Source organism: Apostichopus japonicus, chromosome 6, assembly GCF_037975245.1.
Source record: "Apostichopus japonicus isolate 1M-3 chromosome 6, ASM3797524v1, whole genome shotgun sequence".
NCBI lineage: Eukaryota > Metazoa > Echinodermata > Holothuroidea > Aspidochirotida > Stichopodidae > Apostichopus > Apostichopus japonicus.
In genome coordinates this window covers 16832129-16852431 of record NC_092566.1, presented here as the reverse complement: position 1 = coordinate 16852431, position 20303 = coordinate 16832129, and the positions used below count along the sequence as shown (strand labels likewise).

At 38.1% G+C, this 20303-nt stretch overlaps 3 protein-coding genes across 4 annotated transcripts; 2 read left to right on the top strand and 1 right to left on the bottom strand.

Moving 5' to 3' along the window:
• The first annotated feature begins 1953 nt into the window (after positions 1-1953).
• LOC139969133 (glutathione S-transferase-like) lies at positions 1954-5211 on the top strand. The gene is made up of 5 exons (XM_071973955.1): positions 1954-2156; positions 2760-2852; positions 3049-3164; positions 3825-3935; positions 4896-5211. The coding sequence occupies exons 1-5, from the start codon at positions 2009-2011 to the stop codon at positions 5058-5060; spliced, it is 633 nt and encodes a 210-aa protein (XP_071830056.1). The 5' UTR covers positions 1954-2008; the 3' UTR covers positions 5061-5211.
• A 1521-nt stretch (positions 5212-6732) lies between these two features.
• On the bottom strand, positions 6733-14340 carry LOC139969136 (glutathione S-transferase 1-like). Of its 2 annotated transcripts, XM_071973962.1 has the most exons (6): positions 14203-14340; positions 11327-11491; positions 10677-10784; positions 8682-8797; positions 7858-7968; positions 6733-7036 (listed from the first exon to the last, which is right to left on the bottom strand). In XM_071973962.1, the coding sequence occupies exons 2-6, from the start codon at positions 11457-11459 to the stop codon at positions 6866-6868; spliced, it is 639 nt and encodes a 212-aa protein (XP_071830063.1). In that variant the 5' UTR covers positions 11460-11491; positions 14203-14340; the 3' UTR covers positions 6733-6865. The 2 variants fall into 2 exon arrangements, with proteins under 2 accessions (XP_071830063.1, XP_071830062.1); XM_071973961.1 differs by lacking the exon at positions 14203-14340 and having other exon boundaries at positions 11327-11621.
• On the top strand, positions 13696-19499 carry LOC139969139 (glutathione S-transferase-like). Its single transcript, XM_071973965.1, has 5 exons — positions 13696-13900; positions 15168-15260; positions 16263-16381; positions 17473-17583; positions 18042-19499. The coding sequence occupies exons 1-5, from the start codon at positions 13768-13770 to the stop codon at positions 18213-18215; spliced, it is 630 nt and encodes a 209-aa protein (XP_071830066.1). The 5' UTR covers positions 13696-13767; the 3' UTR covers positions 18216-19499.
• Positions 19500-20303: the final 804 nt, after the last annotated feature.

Below are 20303 nucleotides of genomic sequence, written 5' to 3'. Positions count from 1 at the left end.
ACAGTTGGTTCCATAGCACCGTTCTACAATTGATTAAGGCGTATATACACACACACGCGTTATGATAGACCATATATAGAATATATAGATCATGAGTCAGAAAAGAAAAATGGAAACGTCAACAATTGAGTTGTCGGTGTAAGGGGTAGGGTGAAGCACACGCCTCTTCCGAAATCCTTGATCCGTCACTGGCTACCCTGTGTATATAATAGGGATCAGCGCTGTAATAATGTCACTGTTCCTCTTTCTCTTCCCGGTGTCTTGGCGTTTTTCGTTAACTCCCTCCTTTTCTCCTTTTTCTCTCTTTCTTCCTTTTCTTTTCCCTTCCTTCCTCTCCTCCTCTTTTCCCCCCTCTTTTTTCCTTTTTTCCTCTCTTTTTTTTCTCTCCTCTTTTTCTTACCCGGGGGGCGCGCGCCCCCAACGCCCCCCCCCGGATACGCACCTGGTCACGTGGTTCGTTTCTTTAACCATGCATGCAGAAACATTAAGAAATAATCCAATTTTGTTATATTTGATGATCAAACAGAACCTATATATACACTTATAACTGACTGCATAATATATCTTAATAGCTCTGAAAAGAAAGGTTCTTTCATTGATTTTAGGTGAAGATTTAAAATTGATTGTATTTAATGTTTTGATTGGTTTATAAAACCACTTGTGTTCATGACTTTTTAAAGTGGTTAGGTCGCTGAGGTTTCTGGTTTCAATACGCAGGTATGGACTAGTATAATATTTGAATAAATATGGGTTCCCCATTGATCGAAGAAGTTTTAAATCACTAAATCTACAAGTAGATAAGTTTGTTGTCGTTGCTAGGCGGTTTTAACGACAATTAACCCTCCAACTGATGTCAGAAACAAACATGCACTCATATATACCGTTCTGATGCTTAAGTCAACTAATTGCAGCATAAAGAATTCAATGACGTAAGGTTAGTTACCTTTACTTGTATTATCAGTTGAAAACATGTCTATTTGTCTCAGAGTAACTATCTACACGCCTCGTCAACGAAGCTTCCTGCCCCCTTTCTCCTATACTCTGCCCCTTCTCATACTCTGCCCCCCCCCCCCCCCCCGCCCTCACTATTACTCTCGTGAACCAAAAATACTTCCCCAAAATTTTGATTTTGTTCAAGCGCCTTTTCTATGTTATTAGTTTCTTGGAAGAGAGCAAAGACATGTTTAGCTACAGAACGGAATTCGAACTAGTGCCCTCCTACGCTTTACCAACTAATAAGAGGAGAGGCGTTCGACGGGGGAGGGGTAACAATTCAGAAACCAGAGTCAATTAGAGGGTCCGGGGAACTATGAGATAAATAAGGTATAATAATTTATTTTTTCTCATTTCAGAAATGTTCTTCTTACATTAGGCCAATACATGACCATCAATATATGAACACTTCAGAAAGTTTTTATTGTGAGGGGTTGGGGGGGGGGGGGTTGGCATGGTTTTTCCGGGGCTGTCGACGGTGATAATAGACCGTTCTGTAATTTTAAGTGCGTATAAGCGCAGTTCACTTTGTTAGTTTCGTTAAACCATGCGTATTTAAAACGAAAATTATTATTTTCAATGCAACTTTACACTTGCGCAGGTACCCATGGAATGATGAACAGCTGAAAGGTTATCAATTCTCTCCCGGGTTTATAAAATCAAATAATGGTCATTCGATCGTTCAAATTTCAACAATCATTATACAGCCACGCCCTCCCTCAACCCATTCAGACTTCAAAGAAATTCGTTATGACATATCTTTCGTTTAATAAATTAGAGCATTTGACCTCGACATCATGACCTTACACCTAAATGTGTGATGCATTTTTTTCTTGCGTTTTTCAGCTGTACATTCAGCAGCTAATAATGCAGAGGGAGAAGCCATGGTACTTGTTACTCATGCGAACCAGTGCAAGTAAATGTGAAGTCAAGATGGATTAGAAGTTACAAATGACCTATGCAACCGCATTCACAGCTACTGTGTCAAAGGCTGTATCCAGGTATTTTTGTAATAATGGTGTCCTACAAACTGACATATTTTAACCGTCGAGGACGTGCTGAGCCAATTCGTTACCTTTTTGCTGTCGCCGATGTACCGTTTGAAGATCATAGAATCGATGAAAAGGAAGAATGGCCTAGCATAAAAGCCTCTCCTAATTCTAGTAGGATCATAGTTTAATATACACAGGTTTTTATAGTCTACAGTAGCCTAACGATAGTCTACCGTATAGGCCTAGTACTGTTGCTGAATAGATGTCAGCGGAACTAAAAAAAGCAACACCAGAAAAGTTGCTGACACTCTAGGCTTTACCAATCGAAAAATTGTGTATTTTTCCGGAAATTCTACACTTGGTTTGCGTTTCATCATGAATTGTTTATCAAATGTGGCCAAATGAAAGAATTATACAGTCCTAGGCTTAGACTACAGACAGCATACAATGGAGTTGTATAGTAGGTTACTAGTTTAGCGAGATGCCCCCTAGGCGTAACTTACGCTTAACAACGGCAAGGTATTTACTGCAATTCGCATGAAATATGTCGTTTTGACGCTGTTAATGATCTACTTATATCAAATGATGTTTCCCAGTCATAGAGGCTTTTTATAACCTAGGAAGTAGGAGGTCAAGATTTAACCTTAAATATCTTAGACGGGAATCACCATGGTGTGTGCAAATTGTATCCGAAGTGCATTAGGCTAATAGTAATACTGCAGAGCTAGACTGTAGAGAAACCAAAATGACACCTGTTTTGTTTTGTTTTATCAGGGTATGTTCTCGGTCAAGTCCCAGTCCTGGAGGTTGATGGCAAAGTCGTGCAACAAAGCAAATCAATATTTCGTTTCTTGGGAAGAGAATTTGGTAAGACTAGAGAGTGGTAGTGAGGCAATTAAGTAATTTAGGCAAAGTAAGGTTCAGCTATGGTGAGCCCACGTGTACACAAATGGCAACCAATTGATTATAATAAAATCATATTTTTCCCATTGTGCATGTTTAAATATTCTACTAGTCCCATGTATGTGAACAGACTTTTTCTCATCAACAAATTGCTTTTTAGGGTTTGACGGGGAGTCCTCGTGGGAAAGACTTCAGATTGATTCAATTATTGAGACTCTGAATGACCTCGAAAATGAAGGCCGCAAAGTGAGCCGAGAGAAAAATGCAGAAAAGAAGGTCAGTTCCAGATTAATATTTCTTCTCCTTAAATTAAATGAATGGATTTCGAAATTTTGCATCTGGTGCAGTCCCCTTTTGACCCACTATAACTAACCCAACATCATTTGGAAGCTGATTTCTAGACATGTGTGTATTTCCATTACTTTGCTACCAACTTTAACTCTGTCACCATGTCTTAAACACAACACAACATTCAAAGCTTTTGTTGTTTGTAAAAAAAAAAAATCTAAAAATCGTAAAAGTAATGTATATTGTTTCTTATATTGAGTTATATTTGTAGTGATTGGAATCTTGTCTCTGCCTCTACTCATCACAAACGCATTCATGCTACAAGGAGATATTTTATGGGATAATTCTGGTGATTTGAATTTCATTGCTTAAAATTATTGCCGGAAAGTTCCAAGATAAGTATGTACATAATGTAGGTCATTACCACATCCTCATCACAGTTTGTATGACAGAAATATTGATTTCTCAAAATTTTGTTGATATTTTTTTAATTATTTTGCATCTGGCAACAGCCAAGTGAATGATGTCATCATGGCAATTCAAATGAAAACTGTTAACTGCTTTTCTTTATGACATTTAGTAGGAAAGTTCAGATGAAAAGTTCTTTTTGACGACAAAATAATAAGCTTTTCTGTTTCTTCATCTTAGGAGAAGTTACTGCAAAACTACCTACAAGTGGTTCTTCGGCGCATATTCGGCTTCCTAGAAAGTATTCTTGTTGGAAACGAAGGAGGAGACGGCTTCTTAGTTGGCAAAAAGGTCAGTTTACTCCCGTCCAGATATTACTGACTGTTCAACTGTCACTAACTACACTTTTGCTGTATCTACCATGCTTAAACATTGAGCCCCCCTCTGTCCCGCTCCCCATCCACCCCTTTTCCGAGAAGATTCATTTTAGCTGGTACTGACACATCAGTCTTAACGATGATACCAACCCAGTGCAAATTTGTAATGATCATCAGAGATGACCAAATGTCTGTTTTGGATGACCAAAATCCACTTTGGAGGTCGTTCGGCAAACGACTAGTGATTTTACATCGAATTCAGATTGCATTGTAGCTAAAATGATAATTTGGTATCAGCCTCTGTCACTTTGGATATCAATGATTCAACAGAAGAGTTTTACTGGTGTTCTGTTCACCAAATCTACACATCTCTCCGACAGTATACAGATTGTTCATTCTCTGTTACATTTTTCGGATAACCTAATTTGCTGTGTCGAACCACCAAAAAGGATCACCGGTCTGGTGTTCTGTGTGACAACCAGAAATAATCCTTCAAAAGTGGCCCTGCTGGCAACTTCTACCGGGGACAAAATGATCCACATAACCTGTGAGACAGAAGCTGTTTTTAAATAAAAGCATTGTAGCTCCCACCCAACCTTCCATCCTCATACACAATTTGTTTACAAAGCAAACTTAATCAGCAAATTTAAATCGTATGTGCAAACTTGTGCACCTTCTGCTTGACAGTTCTGTACCTCCAAAGAAGTAGAGATGATCGATTTAAGGAAATAACCAAATGGTCCATGCTTACACTGGTCCATAGTTACATGGTGGCCCCTGGTTCCACCTAAAAGCCCGTAAACCAGTAGGTGCCAATTTCCACGGAAAGTGGCCACCTTGTCCCAGAAATTTCAATTTCTTCCCTCGTCCTCACTGACGTCCAAGAGAAAATTTAATTTTAATTTTTCTGTTCTTCATCTCTTTCACTCTGTAGATGTCCATCGCTGACATTATGTTCTTCACTCACGTTCATGACTATTTGGGCTTCATCCCAGAGGCTAACTTAACAGAGCCTAAACTCTTGCTTCTTTATGAACGGATCAAAAGCAATCCCCAGATTGCTGGTTGGCTGAAGAATAGACCAGTGACTAAGTTTTGATCGCAACAAATGTAAGGGACAATTCATATAAATATCTGGTCGACAACTGAATCTTGATTTTTCTATGTGCCTGTGACTTCTGTAAATAATACAAAAATTAAATATTTATATATATTTTCGTAATTAAGATGGTGCAACTCCCATAGCACAGTAACAAATAATTACTTTTTTTTTATCATATTCCTGTAAGCGGAAAATTAAAATAGTAGAAAGGAGATTTTCATTAAAAAGAGCTTTCATAGAAGTAAACGATTAATCATCATTTCAAACCCTTGTTCCTATTTTAATGGCAAAAATCCAAATGTCATCTACCTTATTGAGAGAGAAATGATGATGAACTGCTTTGAAGATTCAGAAAAAAAAACATTAAAGTTTCAAAAAATTAATTTTGTGACAGAAGTTATCCTTGAAAATCATTTCTGGTGATCACAAGTTTTCTTACACAGTGCATTTTCGATCATCAAATATTTGCATGGTTCAAGTAAACATGATTTCTGCGTGTTTGCGGAAACAAAATGCCAGTAAGTGCTACGTAATATCAAGTTTTTTAGAGGTTTAGCAGAAAAATTCGCAAAATACACCTGTACCATCTCCATGATTGAAAATACAGTAAATTACATCGTAAAGAAAGACATGAGACATAATATCACTGATGGATCTGTGATGTCATTTGCTAATCTTGCTCAAGTTGTCAACCTTGTGTTTGGGGTAATATATCACAGCCACTACATTCTTCTTCCCTTTTTTTTTGGGGGGGGGGGAGTGGGGTAGGGGGAGTAGGTCTTCATAAGCACCATATTGACAATCTATAGCTAATACTGATGTTTGTGTTGCCTTCTTCATCAACAACTGAATTTGCTTTTTTGTTTTCTTTAAGCTAATTTCTTTACAATTAAAAATGTACCAAAAGCAGCCGGATGTGCTTATTAAAATTATAAATCATGATATTTAATTATAAAGTTAAGATGCCAAGCAAGACTGGCTACAAGAAAAAAATGTATTCTGATTTGTATTGAAATGTTAAATCATGGCCCCAATAAGAATAGTTTTTATTAAGTTGCCGAAAAATATGGTGCCATCCTTGACTGGGTTTTTCTTTACTGTTTTTATTTCATGAAATTTTTGTTTTTCTTACATCTTACAATACCTGTTCTATGTAGAATGGAAAGTATTATTACATGCCCATTATATCGCAACAAAACTGGTACACAAGCGTACAAGCGTTTTTTTATTTGGAGGCTAGTGGCCCCTAATTGATCTCAGCCCCTCGGAATCTGACGAAGTGCCCATCGGACAAGTCCGCCCTACACCACCATTTCTTTGTACTGTGGATGGTGTCATTATGTGTCATTATGTAACACCATGCATATATACGCTAAATACTCGAATCGTTTCATACCGCCATTCGCGAGTAAACATCGCACTCCACACGTCATGGACGATCGAGCAGCTGTAACAATGGCAACAACAACGTACATGGAATGGACGTATACTCTACATGATATTAGAGAGAGTCTGCTATATAGCCGCCAATATCCGTAACTTCCAAAATGTCTGGTTATCACACTCCTGCCCAAGTGGTATGCATTTGAAGTGTCCGTTTTACCAATTTCACCCATTGAAGCTTTCTTTTCATTGAATTTAACGATTTATCAAGAAAACTACAATGGTACCTTATTTCGTAATTAATTCGTCATTAATTACAAAAATTATGAAATAATGTTCCTTTATTTCTTAATCTTCTTCCTTTGTTGGTTTTCATTTTTGAAGACTACCAACAAAAGTAACGGTGTAACACAAAACGGTTATCTCTCCGTAACGGGTCTCTCCTTCAACCACTTCTCGATTGGTGGTTTCGCTGCGACTCGTTCCACAAGTGCCTTTAGCTTCGGGTGACCATCTAGGTTGAAATCTGGAAGGAATCTCGTCAGAATGTCGTTGACGTATGTGAAGAAGAAAATATCAGCTAGGGATATCTGCCGATAGAGAAATAATACGAACTGTGATGATTTAAACGAATAAAATTCACCGTTCTCTGTGTACAATAATGTCACCGTTAACCCCCTCTGTAAGCCTTCACTAAGCGATCATTATATGAAAATGTGAATACATTACTGTTTTCCTCTACTTTTCCGGGCTTCCTAGTCATTGACCTCTGACTCATGGGATGTATGTCCTGACCAACTCTCTTCTCTCGCCAGGCCTAGCTCCATGACCAAGGTATCTCTGTGAACAGTTCCGGGCAGGGGCGGGATTTGATGTGTGCAAGTGGGGCAAACCATTGGGGAGGGGTCGAAGGGTAAATTTTGTATTTTATAAAGCTATTGTTGTTATATGGTGCAATAGTTATAGGTTATTTCCCAGTACTAGTTGTGTATTTGAAAATGTAATTTATGCATAAATTTGTTGCCAGCTATATTAAGGTACGGATTTAACTACGCGTCATAATAGGTCGAAGGAATTTATAGCGTTTGTAATGATATGAATAAGTATAAAAGTATCGCATAATATCGCAGTATTAGGCTACTGTGGCATAACCAACCAACTTACCGACCGAATTGGATGAAAAAAGCCAACCAACGGTTTTGCCCCCCCCCCCTCCCCCCACACCTTATCCTGCCTATGCTTCCGGACAAGACATGAGAACTTTCTGTTTTTGAGAGTGTCCCTGTAAAACTCATCAAACGACGAGGTTGGCGGGGGGGGGTGGATGGGGGGAGGCATATAGTGTCTTGAAGTACCGAGGGCATTGAACTGAAACTGGTAACCATAACGTAGATATGGTGAATTTACTTACCTTGTCACCAACCAAATAATCTCCACATTTATTGTTGCTTTCCCATAGTGTTTCAATGTTTTTTAATGTTTCTTCCACGTTCTCGTCTTTGAACTTCTTCAGCATCTCATTCTGTTAAAACAAAAGACTAATTGAATAATCCAGTTAGATGATAGAATAATTTCCAAAGCACAATAATGTCTTGATTTTGTTTTGTTTTTTTGTATCAAAGACCAAGATATAAAGTAGTGTAAAACTGACTGTATAGAGTTAATAGTACTTTTGTCAAGTTTGCTAGTATGGCCACCAGATATGCTAGAAATTCAAATTGCCACATATTTATTCAATCCTGATACATTTTGTACTGTTTTAACCTGTAAAACATTTTTCTTAACTGAATTTCGATTTATCCCTCAGAATACATTACTGCATGGGTACACACCCAGTGGCAGATCCAACATTTCTAGAATAGCAGATTGGGAAGAGGAGGGGCGTGGCCTGAGGCTAGCAGCCACATATCATAATCACTGCGTCACGAAATTGTAGCTCGTTTTTGGTGCCCGGGCCCCGATCGTAAAATTTACTATTTTAGAGGAAAGACGTAATTACTCTGTGCCTAATTGCAACACAGTCCATTGTTTTAAAACAACCATTTCCATAACAGCAAATAGGCCTATCATCTTTACACATGTTTAAAAGTAATTTTGTGGAAATGGATATTTTCTCCTGAGTCTTTGAACGAATGCAGTAAAAGTATAAAGAATATTAATAAAACGATAGAAACAATAATAATATATTCGGCGGCCCATGGAAATTCCATTATAATCAATTATGTAATATTTTACCTTCTTCTCTTCGTCTTTTTCTGCGTATATTGGATAGAGTGGTGTTAACAACTCAATCAGTGTCTCATAGATGACATCTATTTGAGCCTGTTCCTGGGCATTTGAACCCCAAAACCCTATAGTTTTAAAATAAAAACAATAACAAATATAACAAAAGAAAATACGATGGAAAAATAATCCGATGAATTTGTCGATCGGAAAGGTTAGAAATATTTTAAAATAATGTAAAGATGCTGATCTTAAAGTTAAAATTACAGTATTAATTAAGCATCAAGATACCGTCTCCCAGTCTATTTACAGATATAATTGATTTCGTTGACTATATATGCCTTTGTAACTAATATGTAAAGATATCATATATATATATATATATATATATATATATATATATATATATATATATATATATATATATATATATATATATATATATATATATATATATATAAATATATATATATATATTTAAATATATATATATAATTCATTTAGAATTAAAGAAAATTATATTTCACTCATGAATTATATATAGCGTATCTAAGTCATTAAAGGATTTCTCTCATTAATTTATATGTATTTATTTAAAAATCATGATTATACAAAATTTGATTATAGAATATCTGTTATTTTTCAGAAACTAAGAATTCTATCATACTGTGTATATATAGGCTATTATTAATAGATGTAGAACGGCTTCTAGCGAATGTCGCAGACTGTTCCTTTAGCGTAATCTAACACGGCTGTATATTGATAAAGCTCATGTAACTATATACAAGCATACTTCGTCATTCAATAGTTCACATGTGACCCGAGGAGCGGAGTCACCGGTTTGGCAAACGGGAACCGTGCCCAACGGTCGACAGCAATATGGGGGTCCCCACTAACCTCCATAGCCACCTAACAACCCACCAACCCGGTATTTCGTACGCGGCCCACAGTACGGGAATAAAACTTGTGAGCTATAAGTTTAGCTCACAAGTCTTGTTCCCGTACTGTGCATGGGCCTCATCCACATAAAAGCGAAGGAAGAATTGGGCTAAGTATCGACCCTTTGCTGTAATGAGTGGCGTTGAGGACCCCTCACTGCTTTATTTCAGCTATGCCGCTAGTAAGGGGGGGGGGGGCTTCAATGATCCTATATCGCCATATTCTGGCGACCAGCTAATTCTACAAGTATTTATGTCATCAGCGTCACAAATGATTTCAGTATAAGAAACAAATTCAGAACCAGGGGCGTAGCGAGCGGGGGGGTGTGGGGGGGGGGGGGTGTCACACCCCCCCCAATAATTTGGTCGCTGTCGGCAAATTTTGGGTCTGTCGGCAAAAGGAGAAAAGGTGAAGAGAGCGGAAGGGGAAGAAAGAAGGAAAGCTGAATAGAAAAAGGAGAACGGGAGCTTCTTCCGTGCCAAATTTGACTTAAAATATGCACCAGATTGCATCTAAGGACGTTCAAACTAATTTTTCCAAAGGGGAGGGGTAGACCCCCTACCCTTAGACCCCTCCCCCATTTCAGTCACCACTTCCAGATCCGTCGGCAAATCAAATTTGACTTAAAATATGCACCAGATTGCATCTAAGGACGTTTCAAAACTAAATATTTTCCAAAGGGGAGGGGGACACCCCCTCCCCTTAGACCCCTCCCCCATTTCAGTCACCACTTCCAGATCCGTCGGCAAATCAAATTTGACTTAAAATATACACCAGATTGCATCTAAGGAGGTTTCAAAACTAAAAATTTTACAAAGGGGAGGGGGACACCACCATTTCAGTCACCACTTCCAGATCCGTCGGCAAATCAAATTTGACTTAAAATATACACCAGATTGCATCTAAGGACGTTTCAAAACTAAAAATTTGCCAAAGGGGAGGGGGACACCCCCTCCCCTTAGACCCCTCCCCCATTTCAGTCACCACTTCCAGATCCGTCGGCAAATCAAATTCTCCACACCACCCCCCAACAAAAACCCCTTCGCTACGCCCCTGTTCAGAACCCACCGAAGATCCGGGCTAGGTAGCGGTTGATGGCGTTGCTTTGGAAGACTCTAATTTCACCGTCAATTTCCAGAATTGGCAATTTACCCATTGGATTTATTGCTTGCATTTCTGTCAATGAAAGTCGAAAAAAAGAAGGTAAAACACATGATTGGAGATTGCGAACGATTCGGATATATTATATTATCATGATCAGTTGATCACTGCTTCGATGATCATTGCCTCTCAAGGTTTGATACCTGCCATAAAATGGAACGAGGGTGTCTTAGTGTCATCCATGACCCTATATATCCTCCCCTCCCATAACCCATCCTCCCCATAACACAACCACCATGAGGGGATCAAGGGGTATTCATGGGGTGTATACCCGTCGCCTTTATGAATCTCATACCCAAAAAATAAGTATTTCGACGTTATAAAATTTTTTAACTTTTTTTAATTTTTTTGTTTTAATGAGGGAAGATGCTTCATTTTCTAAACTTGCGGATCCAACTATGTCGACCTTTCGATACACTCTACCTCCAGTACACACGGTATTGGTGTATCGGGATGTAACTGCTAAAATATCTGCGTTTGTTATCTCTCTCTCTCTCTCTCTAAACCCTATAGGTGAATTAAATTCAAATAACTAGGCCTAACATGAATCAACTTACTTGGTTTCCATTCTTCCCAATCTTGAAGCTCGATTCGGAAATCTTCGAAGTCGACACCAGCCAAATGAAACATATAACGGGCTGGTTCACCTCTCCCCTTAGCGTTGAAATAGGTCAACTTGTATTGAGACATCACAGTATTCAGAAACTATACATGAATCCGATCTTACCAAAGAAAAACCGTGTCAAAGAACGACAAAAAATATGTTATCTCAAGAAGACAATCCTTCGCCTCGAATTGTTACGTTTCTAAACTAAGACAACCTTATATATAGTATCCAGCTTTAGTTTTAGAATGAACTTGTCGATGCAATGCTCTTGCTGTAATTGGAATGTGGAATTTGACCGGGATATTTTTGTTTATTTATTTAAAGAGGAACGTGGCGATGGATAAATATGATTAACTCTATACACATGAATGTTCTTCAGGGCTAAAGGAATAGTACAAGAAATGTGTCAGAAAAACAAAAATAAAGGGGGGGGGGGGGGGTAAGATGAGAAATGACATATTATTTTGGTGATGATGGGCAAATTGACCTTTAAAATGAGATACAGCAAAGTGACTATATATTAACTAGATTTTTGAGGTTTTGTTCCAAAAGATTTACTGGGCCCTACCCAGATTGAGATCGAAAGAAGTAATTTATTTCGTTCGATCTAACTTTTCAGACAGGCAATACTTTGAATGTATTGAAATTATGACTTAAGAAACTAAATGTAATTTTGGATATGACGTCATCACTGGCACTAAAACTGACTAGTCGAACTAATGAGCTCATTATTTCAGTTGGATTGTGCTATGATCGGTATTTGTAACAGAGATTTAGGCTAAGTTTGAACGAAGTATACCACTGGTTTTGCTCGCGCAGGTTAAAAACACTAACGTCTGTCCTTTTCTATTATGTTATTGATTCAGCAGATATTGTGGTCATCCTCATATCACGTATTAGTTCAAAGATCATGACGTTGTTGTTTTGATTCTACAATTATTGTTTACTTTATCTGTGTTTTAAGATAATAACTTAGCAAACATGCCTCATAGAGTAGGTCCTATCCATCCAAGGGGTATCCACTGGAGTATCCACTCATGGTGCATACACAAATGGGAGTATCCACCCATGGAGAATCCATCCATGATGGAGTATCCACCTATGGTATATCACCCATAGAGTATCCACTCATGAGGTATCCACTCATGGAGTATCTAGTCATGGTGTTTACACACATGGAGTAGCCTATCCACCCATGGTCTAACCACCCAACGAGTACCCATCCACGGAGTAGCATATCCATTCATGGAGTATCCACCCATGGTATATCCACTCATAGAGTATCCATCCATGGTGTATCCACCCGTGGTGTATCCACGCAAGGAGTATCCACTCATGGTGTTTACACGTATAGCGTATCCACCCATGGTCTAACCACCCATGGAGTATCCATTCATTGAGTATCATATCCATTCATGGAGTATCCATCAATGGCGTATCCATCCATGGTCTAACCACCTATTGAGTATCCATTCAATGAGTAGCATATCCATTCATGGAGTATCCATCAATGGCGTATCCATCCATGGTCTAACCACCCATGGAGTATCCATTCATTGAGTAGCATATCCATTCATGGAGTATCCATCAATGGTGTTTACACCCATGGTGTATCCACCCATGGAAAATCCACCCATAGAGTAGCATATCCACTCATGGACTATCCACAATGGGTATCTTTACCCATGGTGTATCCGACGTATCCATCTTAGTAACATATAAATATATAGATTAACGGTTTTGTTGAGGTAGGTTCCAGGGGAAATTTCAAGTAAAATTTGTTATTTCGTATACTCGTCAAGTCAACTTTATATGTCCTTACTTACAATATATATATATATATATATATATATATATATATATATATATATATATATATATATATATATATATATATATATATATATATATATATATTATATATATATATATATATATATATATATATATATATATATATATATATATATATATATATATACATATTTGAAATCGTTGTGAGTTGAAAAATCCAGAACAATGAAAAAACTTCCAGTTTCCTCCGGGATCCGAACCCGGGCCTCCCGCATTATATGCGGACACCCTATAACCACTAGTTTAATCATATATAATATCACACCTACAGCCTCAATACTACAATCTAGCAATGTGAATGTATTTCATAACTTGACCTTTGTAAACACGCGGTGATTTAGAATTGCACGTTACGTTGCACAATCATCAAAGGGATTTCCATACCTGTCTATGTATATGAGGTGTACTCGTAGAAATTGAAGTAGTTCAATTTCTATTGGTGTACGTCAATTCGTTGTACATATACAGTGTATATCCTGCACAGTGTATTGGTCCGTTGCTAGCTATTCAGCAACACGGTTATTACAAGCTTCGAATATGGCAAGCTACAAATTAATATACTTTAATGCCATGGGCCGCGGCGAGGGTCCAAGACTCATGTTTAAGGTAGCTGGAATAGAATTTGAAGATTACCGAATACCGGATGAGAATTGGCCAGAATTCAAGAAGAGTAAGTGTGGATAGATTTAGCATTGCTAAAATCCCGATAAAGTGTGTTATGCATTGCAGTCACACGTGCGTACGTACCTGGGGTAATAGTATATTATTAAAACGATATATATATATATATGCTTTCAAATTAAGTATTCGAATATATGACATATTACATGTCACGTTGATAGTAGTGTAAAGTATTTATAGCCTACTCGACGCAACCTCGATAAACTTGTAAATGTACAGGTTAGGCCTAAGTATATGAAACCAACGAAAGCTTTGAAAGCATTGACATAGCCTATAGTGGCTGGGACTTACCAAGATTAGCACCATGAAAATGTCAACTTCGACCTTGCAAAACATAAACACATGAATCTGTGAAGGTTAAGTAAGAAGGTTGTTGGGGAATGATAAATAACATATGATAATATACGTCATACAAGGTGAGAGGGTGGAAAAGGAATGAATCCTGGTGAGTGTAGATCGAGGGTCATGTTCGCTTCGAGGGCTATACTGTCATGAACAAGACGGGCGTTTTGTTACTTATGAAAGGGAGATTTTGATCAATTAAACGTGGGGCGGGGAAGGGGGCTGGAGTGGGGATAGGAGATGGTTCGGGGACGTGTAGTACCCTTGCTTGCCCGCTTTATGGACCGTGCATCGTCGGGTTCACCAGGCCCCTGTTTAGTCATGCAAGGTCATTATACCTACTTCTTCGTCAGTGAATCTTACCGACGTTGCAAGTTGTCTTTCGTTTCGGGTTTTTGAATGTAGGACGCATAGGAATGCCTATTTATGAATTAATAAACATATGCTTTTGTAGTTATATATAATACACTGTACTTTCGCCTTTTGAATCGGGAGGGGGGGGGGGGTTGGGTGGAGGTGGTGGGATGTTTGGGCTACAATATCATGTAGGAATATCCGCATTTGATAGTATAACCTGACCTTAAACATACTCGCGAGGGGACAGTTGAATGTTTATCCAGTCAAACTAGGTTACGAGGGGTGGGGTTTGGAGGGGAGGGGGAATAAAACGCCATCTCGGTAACTACAAATAAAAATCATATTTTAACTGACAAACTATGAAGTGAACTTAAAATTAGGGACATTTAAAAGTTAAAAAGGAAATGTGAATGGAATATGCCGCGGGCAACACATTGTATGAAAATATACTTTTGTCTCTCTTACTGAAGAAGCTGGTTAATAATGGCCATAAGTATTTGTCATATTGAGTAGTAAACTTAATTCTGTGTTCGTTTCTACCATATTTCTTCCCCAAGCTATCCTGCACGGCATGGTACCAATTCTTGAGGTGAACGGTAAAAGATTAATCCAAACACTAGCCATCTGCCGATACATCGCAAGGGAAGCTGGTAAGGCGGTGAAGCCTTAAAAGGTATACTGTATTGTCACCAAATATGCTAGATATTTAAATATGGTCTCCTTTGGGTCAAAATTCTTAAACTGTTTTAATTACAACCTTCCAGGAAATATTCCTCACTGGGACATTCAGCCATATTGTGTGTTCCTTAACAATGTCTGAGAACAATTTGGAGAGTAAAGACCTCCAGGAATGTATTTTTTGAAAACTTCTAGCAATTAGAGCATGCTATAATTGGGGCCTATACTGACTGCCTTTAACTTCTGCTCACCACCAAACGTTATATTTTGTTCAGGTGACGTTAAAGGTGACAAATATCCAACCGTCATGAGATGTCTATATGTGATAGAGATAACTGTCACGTAGAACTATCCCAAACAACTATCCCAGAAAGAAAAAATATGATTCCATTTAGGAGATATCACAAATATAATGTTCCTTAACACACAAGGCTGGAGACTTGATCAAGTCTAAGTATGACATCATCACGCCACATTTGCTTCAACTGTTTCACTTATTTGGCCTATTTATTTGGCCTTTTTATTTATTTCTAAGTTCATTTTCTGTAAAGGAGACCCAAATGCTGATTCACACCCCCTGATACCCCCCCCCCCCCCGTGTCTCTCATTCAAGCTGATTATATAATCACAAAATGATATAACAACAACAGGAGCTTCGCATCGGTTGAAATTCGTGACGATAGTATAAATGATGCACTCAGGATCTCCCCTGACCCCCCCTCTCCACCCCCCCCCCCTCTCTCTCTCTCTCTCGTTCGGGCTGATTGTAATCACAAAATGATGTAACAGCAACCGAGCTTTGCATCGGTTGAAATTATGCACTGTGGACATTCAGGACCATTTTGTTCAATGAGACTTCAAATCACAAAAAACACGTATCAACCTTAGAGATTGGGGTTTTCAGTAAAATTTCGCCATTATTCAGGTTATTCTAGAAGTTTCATCTCATTTTTTACCATGTTTCTTTCGGGCAGGATTTTATGGCAGTAGCAATTGGGAGTCGGCTCGTATCGACTCTATTTGCGAAACGATTGTTGACTACGAACATGATGTTGATAGGCTCTGGCGGCCTGACGAAACCGACGAGACCAAGGTAAGTTCACCTTAATTATTTCATTATTTATACTTTTAGAATCATATATGTATCAGTTTATTCTAACCACAGTACATAACCCCTGTTCCAGTTTTACATGGCTGAGGTGAAGATAGATTACTTTTAGATCTTTGGATTGATAGCAAACCATACATATCTAATGGTCAGGAGTGCAACTGCGTATATTTCCGGTGTGGTGGGAGGGGTGACGGCTTGAACATAACATATTACAAAACGATTGAAGTACATAAATAATTACCATGTCTTTGCGGTGTATCCTGTCGTTTCCATAGCTTCCTATATACGCCAGGTCTGCTGTATAGACCCCAACTATATAGCACACTATCATGGCAAAGTTTATTAAGATTACGTAATCGACCCGGCTGCCTTGGTCGTAAAATGACCTCTTTTTACCAATGAGTCTGCAACGACTGCCACATATTTTTCTTCTACAAGGGACTTTGTGTGAATGCTACATGATTAACTACACTGTAGACATGAACATAATCCACACAATGTTTACACAAAATAGCCTAATGGTGTGAAGAAGCTATGCAGGCAAATTGTAAATTTCTGAGGTCGATTTACGATCGTGGCAGGTCGATTGCATAATTAAAAAATGAAAACTTTCCCAGCTATAGCGTGCTATAATTGGAGCCAATATAGCAGATCTTTAAATTAAAGGCATTAAAGACTCGCCCCAAACCGCGTGCCACCCTCTGAATTTTTTTTTTTAACTTTCCGTTGCTTGCAAGTGAAGTTTTCTTCTTGTCGCTACAAAATGCAGCCAGTAATGAAACGTGAAACCTTGTTATCTTTTATCTAGACCTGAGTTGTCTATCGCTGCTATGTACACTATGTTGTGGGGTATTGACCGTAGCTGTATGTATTGACTGTACACTAGTGTCTAATTACCGACGGTAGCAAGCTGTGTGTGTATTTTCTGCGATCGATGGTGGTGTCTAACAATTCTGTTACACCTCATTCGAAACTAGGTCGGATTACCGGAATCATGTCGGATTACCGGCATCAGAGGTTTCTTTGTGCGCGAGTCTTCACTTACTTTAAGGTCGTCTCGTTTTTCTTGGCAGGCTACTGTGAAGAAGAGGTACATCGAAAAGAAGATACCGAAAGTGTACGGTATCCTCGAAACCATGTTGAAGGAAAACAAGGACGGAAACGCGTTCTTTGTTGGAGATAAGGTATATACTTACAAGCACCCATACAATGCTGCTCACAAATTTCTCATTCGAGCTCGTTACGTAAAAATTATATCACATGGTTATTTTGGTCCCAATATCAATGCATTTGCCTGTAATTACCTGCGTGTGCCGTGTAGAACCAAAGTGACTGCATATACTTCAAGTTTTATACCTCGCCCATTTAATCGACCGTCCTAATCAGCGTTTCTCCAAGTGTGATTATTTAGTTTCTGTAAAGAAACGTACTTTCCTTCAGGACGATTGAATAATTCTTATAATGGTCATGTTTGCTTTCAATGCTTACAATCAACTTATAATAAAAATAATAATAATAATAATAGAAATAATAATAATTAAAATAATAATAATAATAATAAAAATAATAATAATAATATGTGCTATTTGTAAAGCGCTTTCCAATAAAATCGAAATTCTATTTTCTCTTCTTCTGTTAACAGATTTCACTGGCAGATTTCCATGTTTTTGTGTTTATCGATGTGACACTTCGAACACATTTCCCTTCGGACTATGATCCAAAGGACTTCCCGAAACTAGCATCTCATGTGAAAAGAATGAAAGATATCCCACAAATTAAGGCCTGGCTTGAAAAACGACCGAATACCGCTTTCTAGAGAGGTACATACAGTATCATATAGTGAATTAATGTGTTGTATTATTTCTCATCTCCTTGAGTTTTCTGTACACCGAAGATATTGGGGTGGGGGGGGGTTGAAGGGAGGGGGTATTTTCCTTTCACCTTAAAGTTTTGAGATACACGAAACCCGAAATTTAAAGTAAGATTTTTTTTTTTTCAATATTTTGTGACTTCTGAAAAGTTCAAGGTTATAGCATGCGGTTTTGTTTCTTAAGTTCTTTCTTAAATGAAGAACGAACGACATTGATGCGAATTGAGATTGTTTAACTCCAGGCGCGTAGCCAGGAATTTGCCAAGGGAGGGGCGAAACTGTATCGCAAACTATCTAAGCGTAGCGCCACCGTGAGTTGGCGCGAAGCGTACAATAAAATTTTGGCTGAAAATGCCTCCCAGATCGCTGGAAATGGCACTTCCCAGGCCTTGCAAGTTGCATCTTAGCATTTTCTATTTTTGAAAATACTATAGCGATATCATAAAAACATTAAAATAAAAAATTTTATGCTCAAGGGGGCGGCTTCCCCCCCCCCCCCCGCCCTTGGCTACACGCCTGTATAACTCATTTTATATCATGAGACTCACCACATTTGAGACTTTTTTTATAGAAAAGTATTGAACCGTTGTTGACATATTCTGTTTATCATTTTACGGGTCACCATATGCTCTGTCTTTCCTCGTTAATCTTATCTGAAATCGTAACTTAAAGTATAATTTGTGTTACGTTCGGAAATATTAACAATAAAAACTTTGTATTCGGAATGTGATTCGTTTGTTTCTTTATTAACTTTATTTGCTACTGGACGTTCTTACTTTCTATTTGTTCCTGATAATAGTCCGACAAAGAAGTGAACCCCTGGAAATTCCAATGTCCGACGTTCATTGTATTGCAAAGTTAATGTATGGCATTTTTGCATGCATATTAATGAGTGGGCGGGGCTTTAAAACGTAAAATTCTGAAAATGTCAATATCTTTTCAACCCTAGGTCCGATTTACTTTATACTTCGCATGATCATGTAACTACATATACATTTCTTTGCAAGTGCAATTTTTACCTCATTAATATTCATGATGAGTGGGATTTTCTGGAAAACTGTCAAAACAGCTTGCAAACATGATATCTCAACAACCACAGGTTGAATCAATATTAGGTTTGTCACATTACATTCATACAAACAACCGTGTTGTTTTTGTGTGTGCATATCATGATTATTGATCAGTGAACTTAAAATTCTTAATCAGATATAAAAGTATTTCTAATAGCATAGCATTTAGTTTGTCAAAGTCATTGTAATATATGCAAACATTTGAAATTAATATTTAGCTTGATACACAAAGAATATGAGTGATGATGATTAACTGTTTACCTGAGAATTTGCTTTCAACAAAGACCCTTTCTGGAATTACTTGCACAGAATGTATCTCTGCTCTTTATAATCTGCATTTCCGTTTACTTGTGGCAAAGAAAGGACCACTACTTTTAAATTGCCCCATTGCTTCATTAACGCGTGAAAAGTAGAATCTTATCAGGGCCAAGCCCACCCCCCCCCCCATGTAGGAGTGATAAGGTGTATGTTCTGAGGAGAAGGGTATAGAAGATGTGCTTAAATAGAGGGTGCCTAGCTGCAAAATGGTGATGCTGTATATTTATTTTTTAAAACAGTGTTGAAGAAGTTTTCGACTGTAATGTAAATAGAGATGCTACGTATGTGCGTACTTTACATTTACTGGGAATTGGTTGTAATGTGTGTCATTGGGGAAGGGGGGTGGGGATGATGCCCGCGATTTAATTCTGGGGAATTGAAGCCTCCTAGAAGTATTCTTGCGCCCCTACAGTGTACCTTACAACAGTTTCTAATGTTCAGGCTCAAAATGGATGTCGCTTGGTGAAAACCAAATATGTACGTTCACACAAGCGTTCCTTTATCACAGTCGGCAATAGGAATCCACCAGAAAGCGCGGGGTTAGATGATTTATATCACGTGCACGAATCCAATCAGTAGTCTACGGAATATTTATGTCTTATAGGCTGTTCCCGCCGGGTGAATAAGTAATTTGTAGAAACTTGAA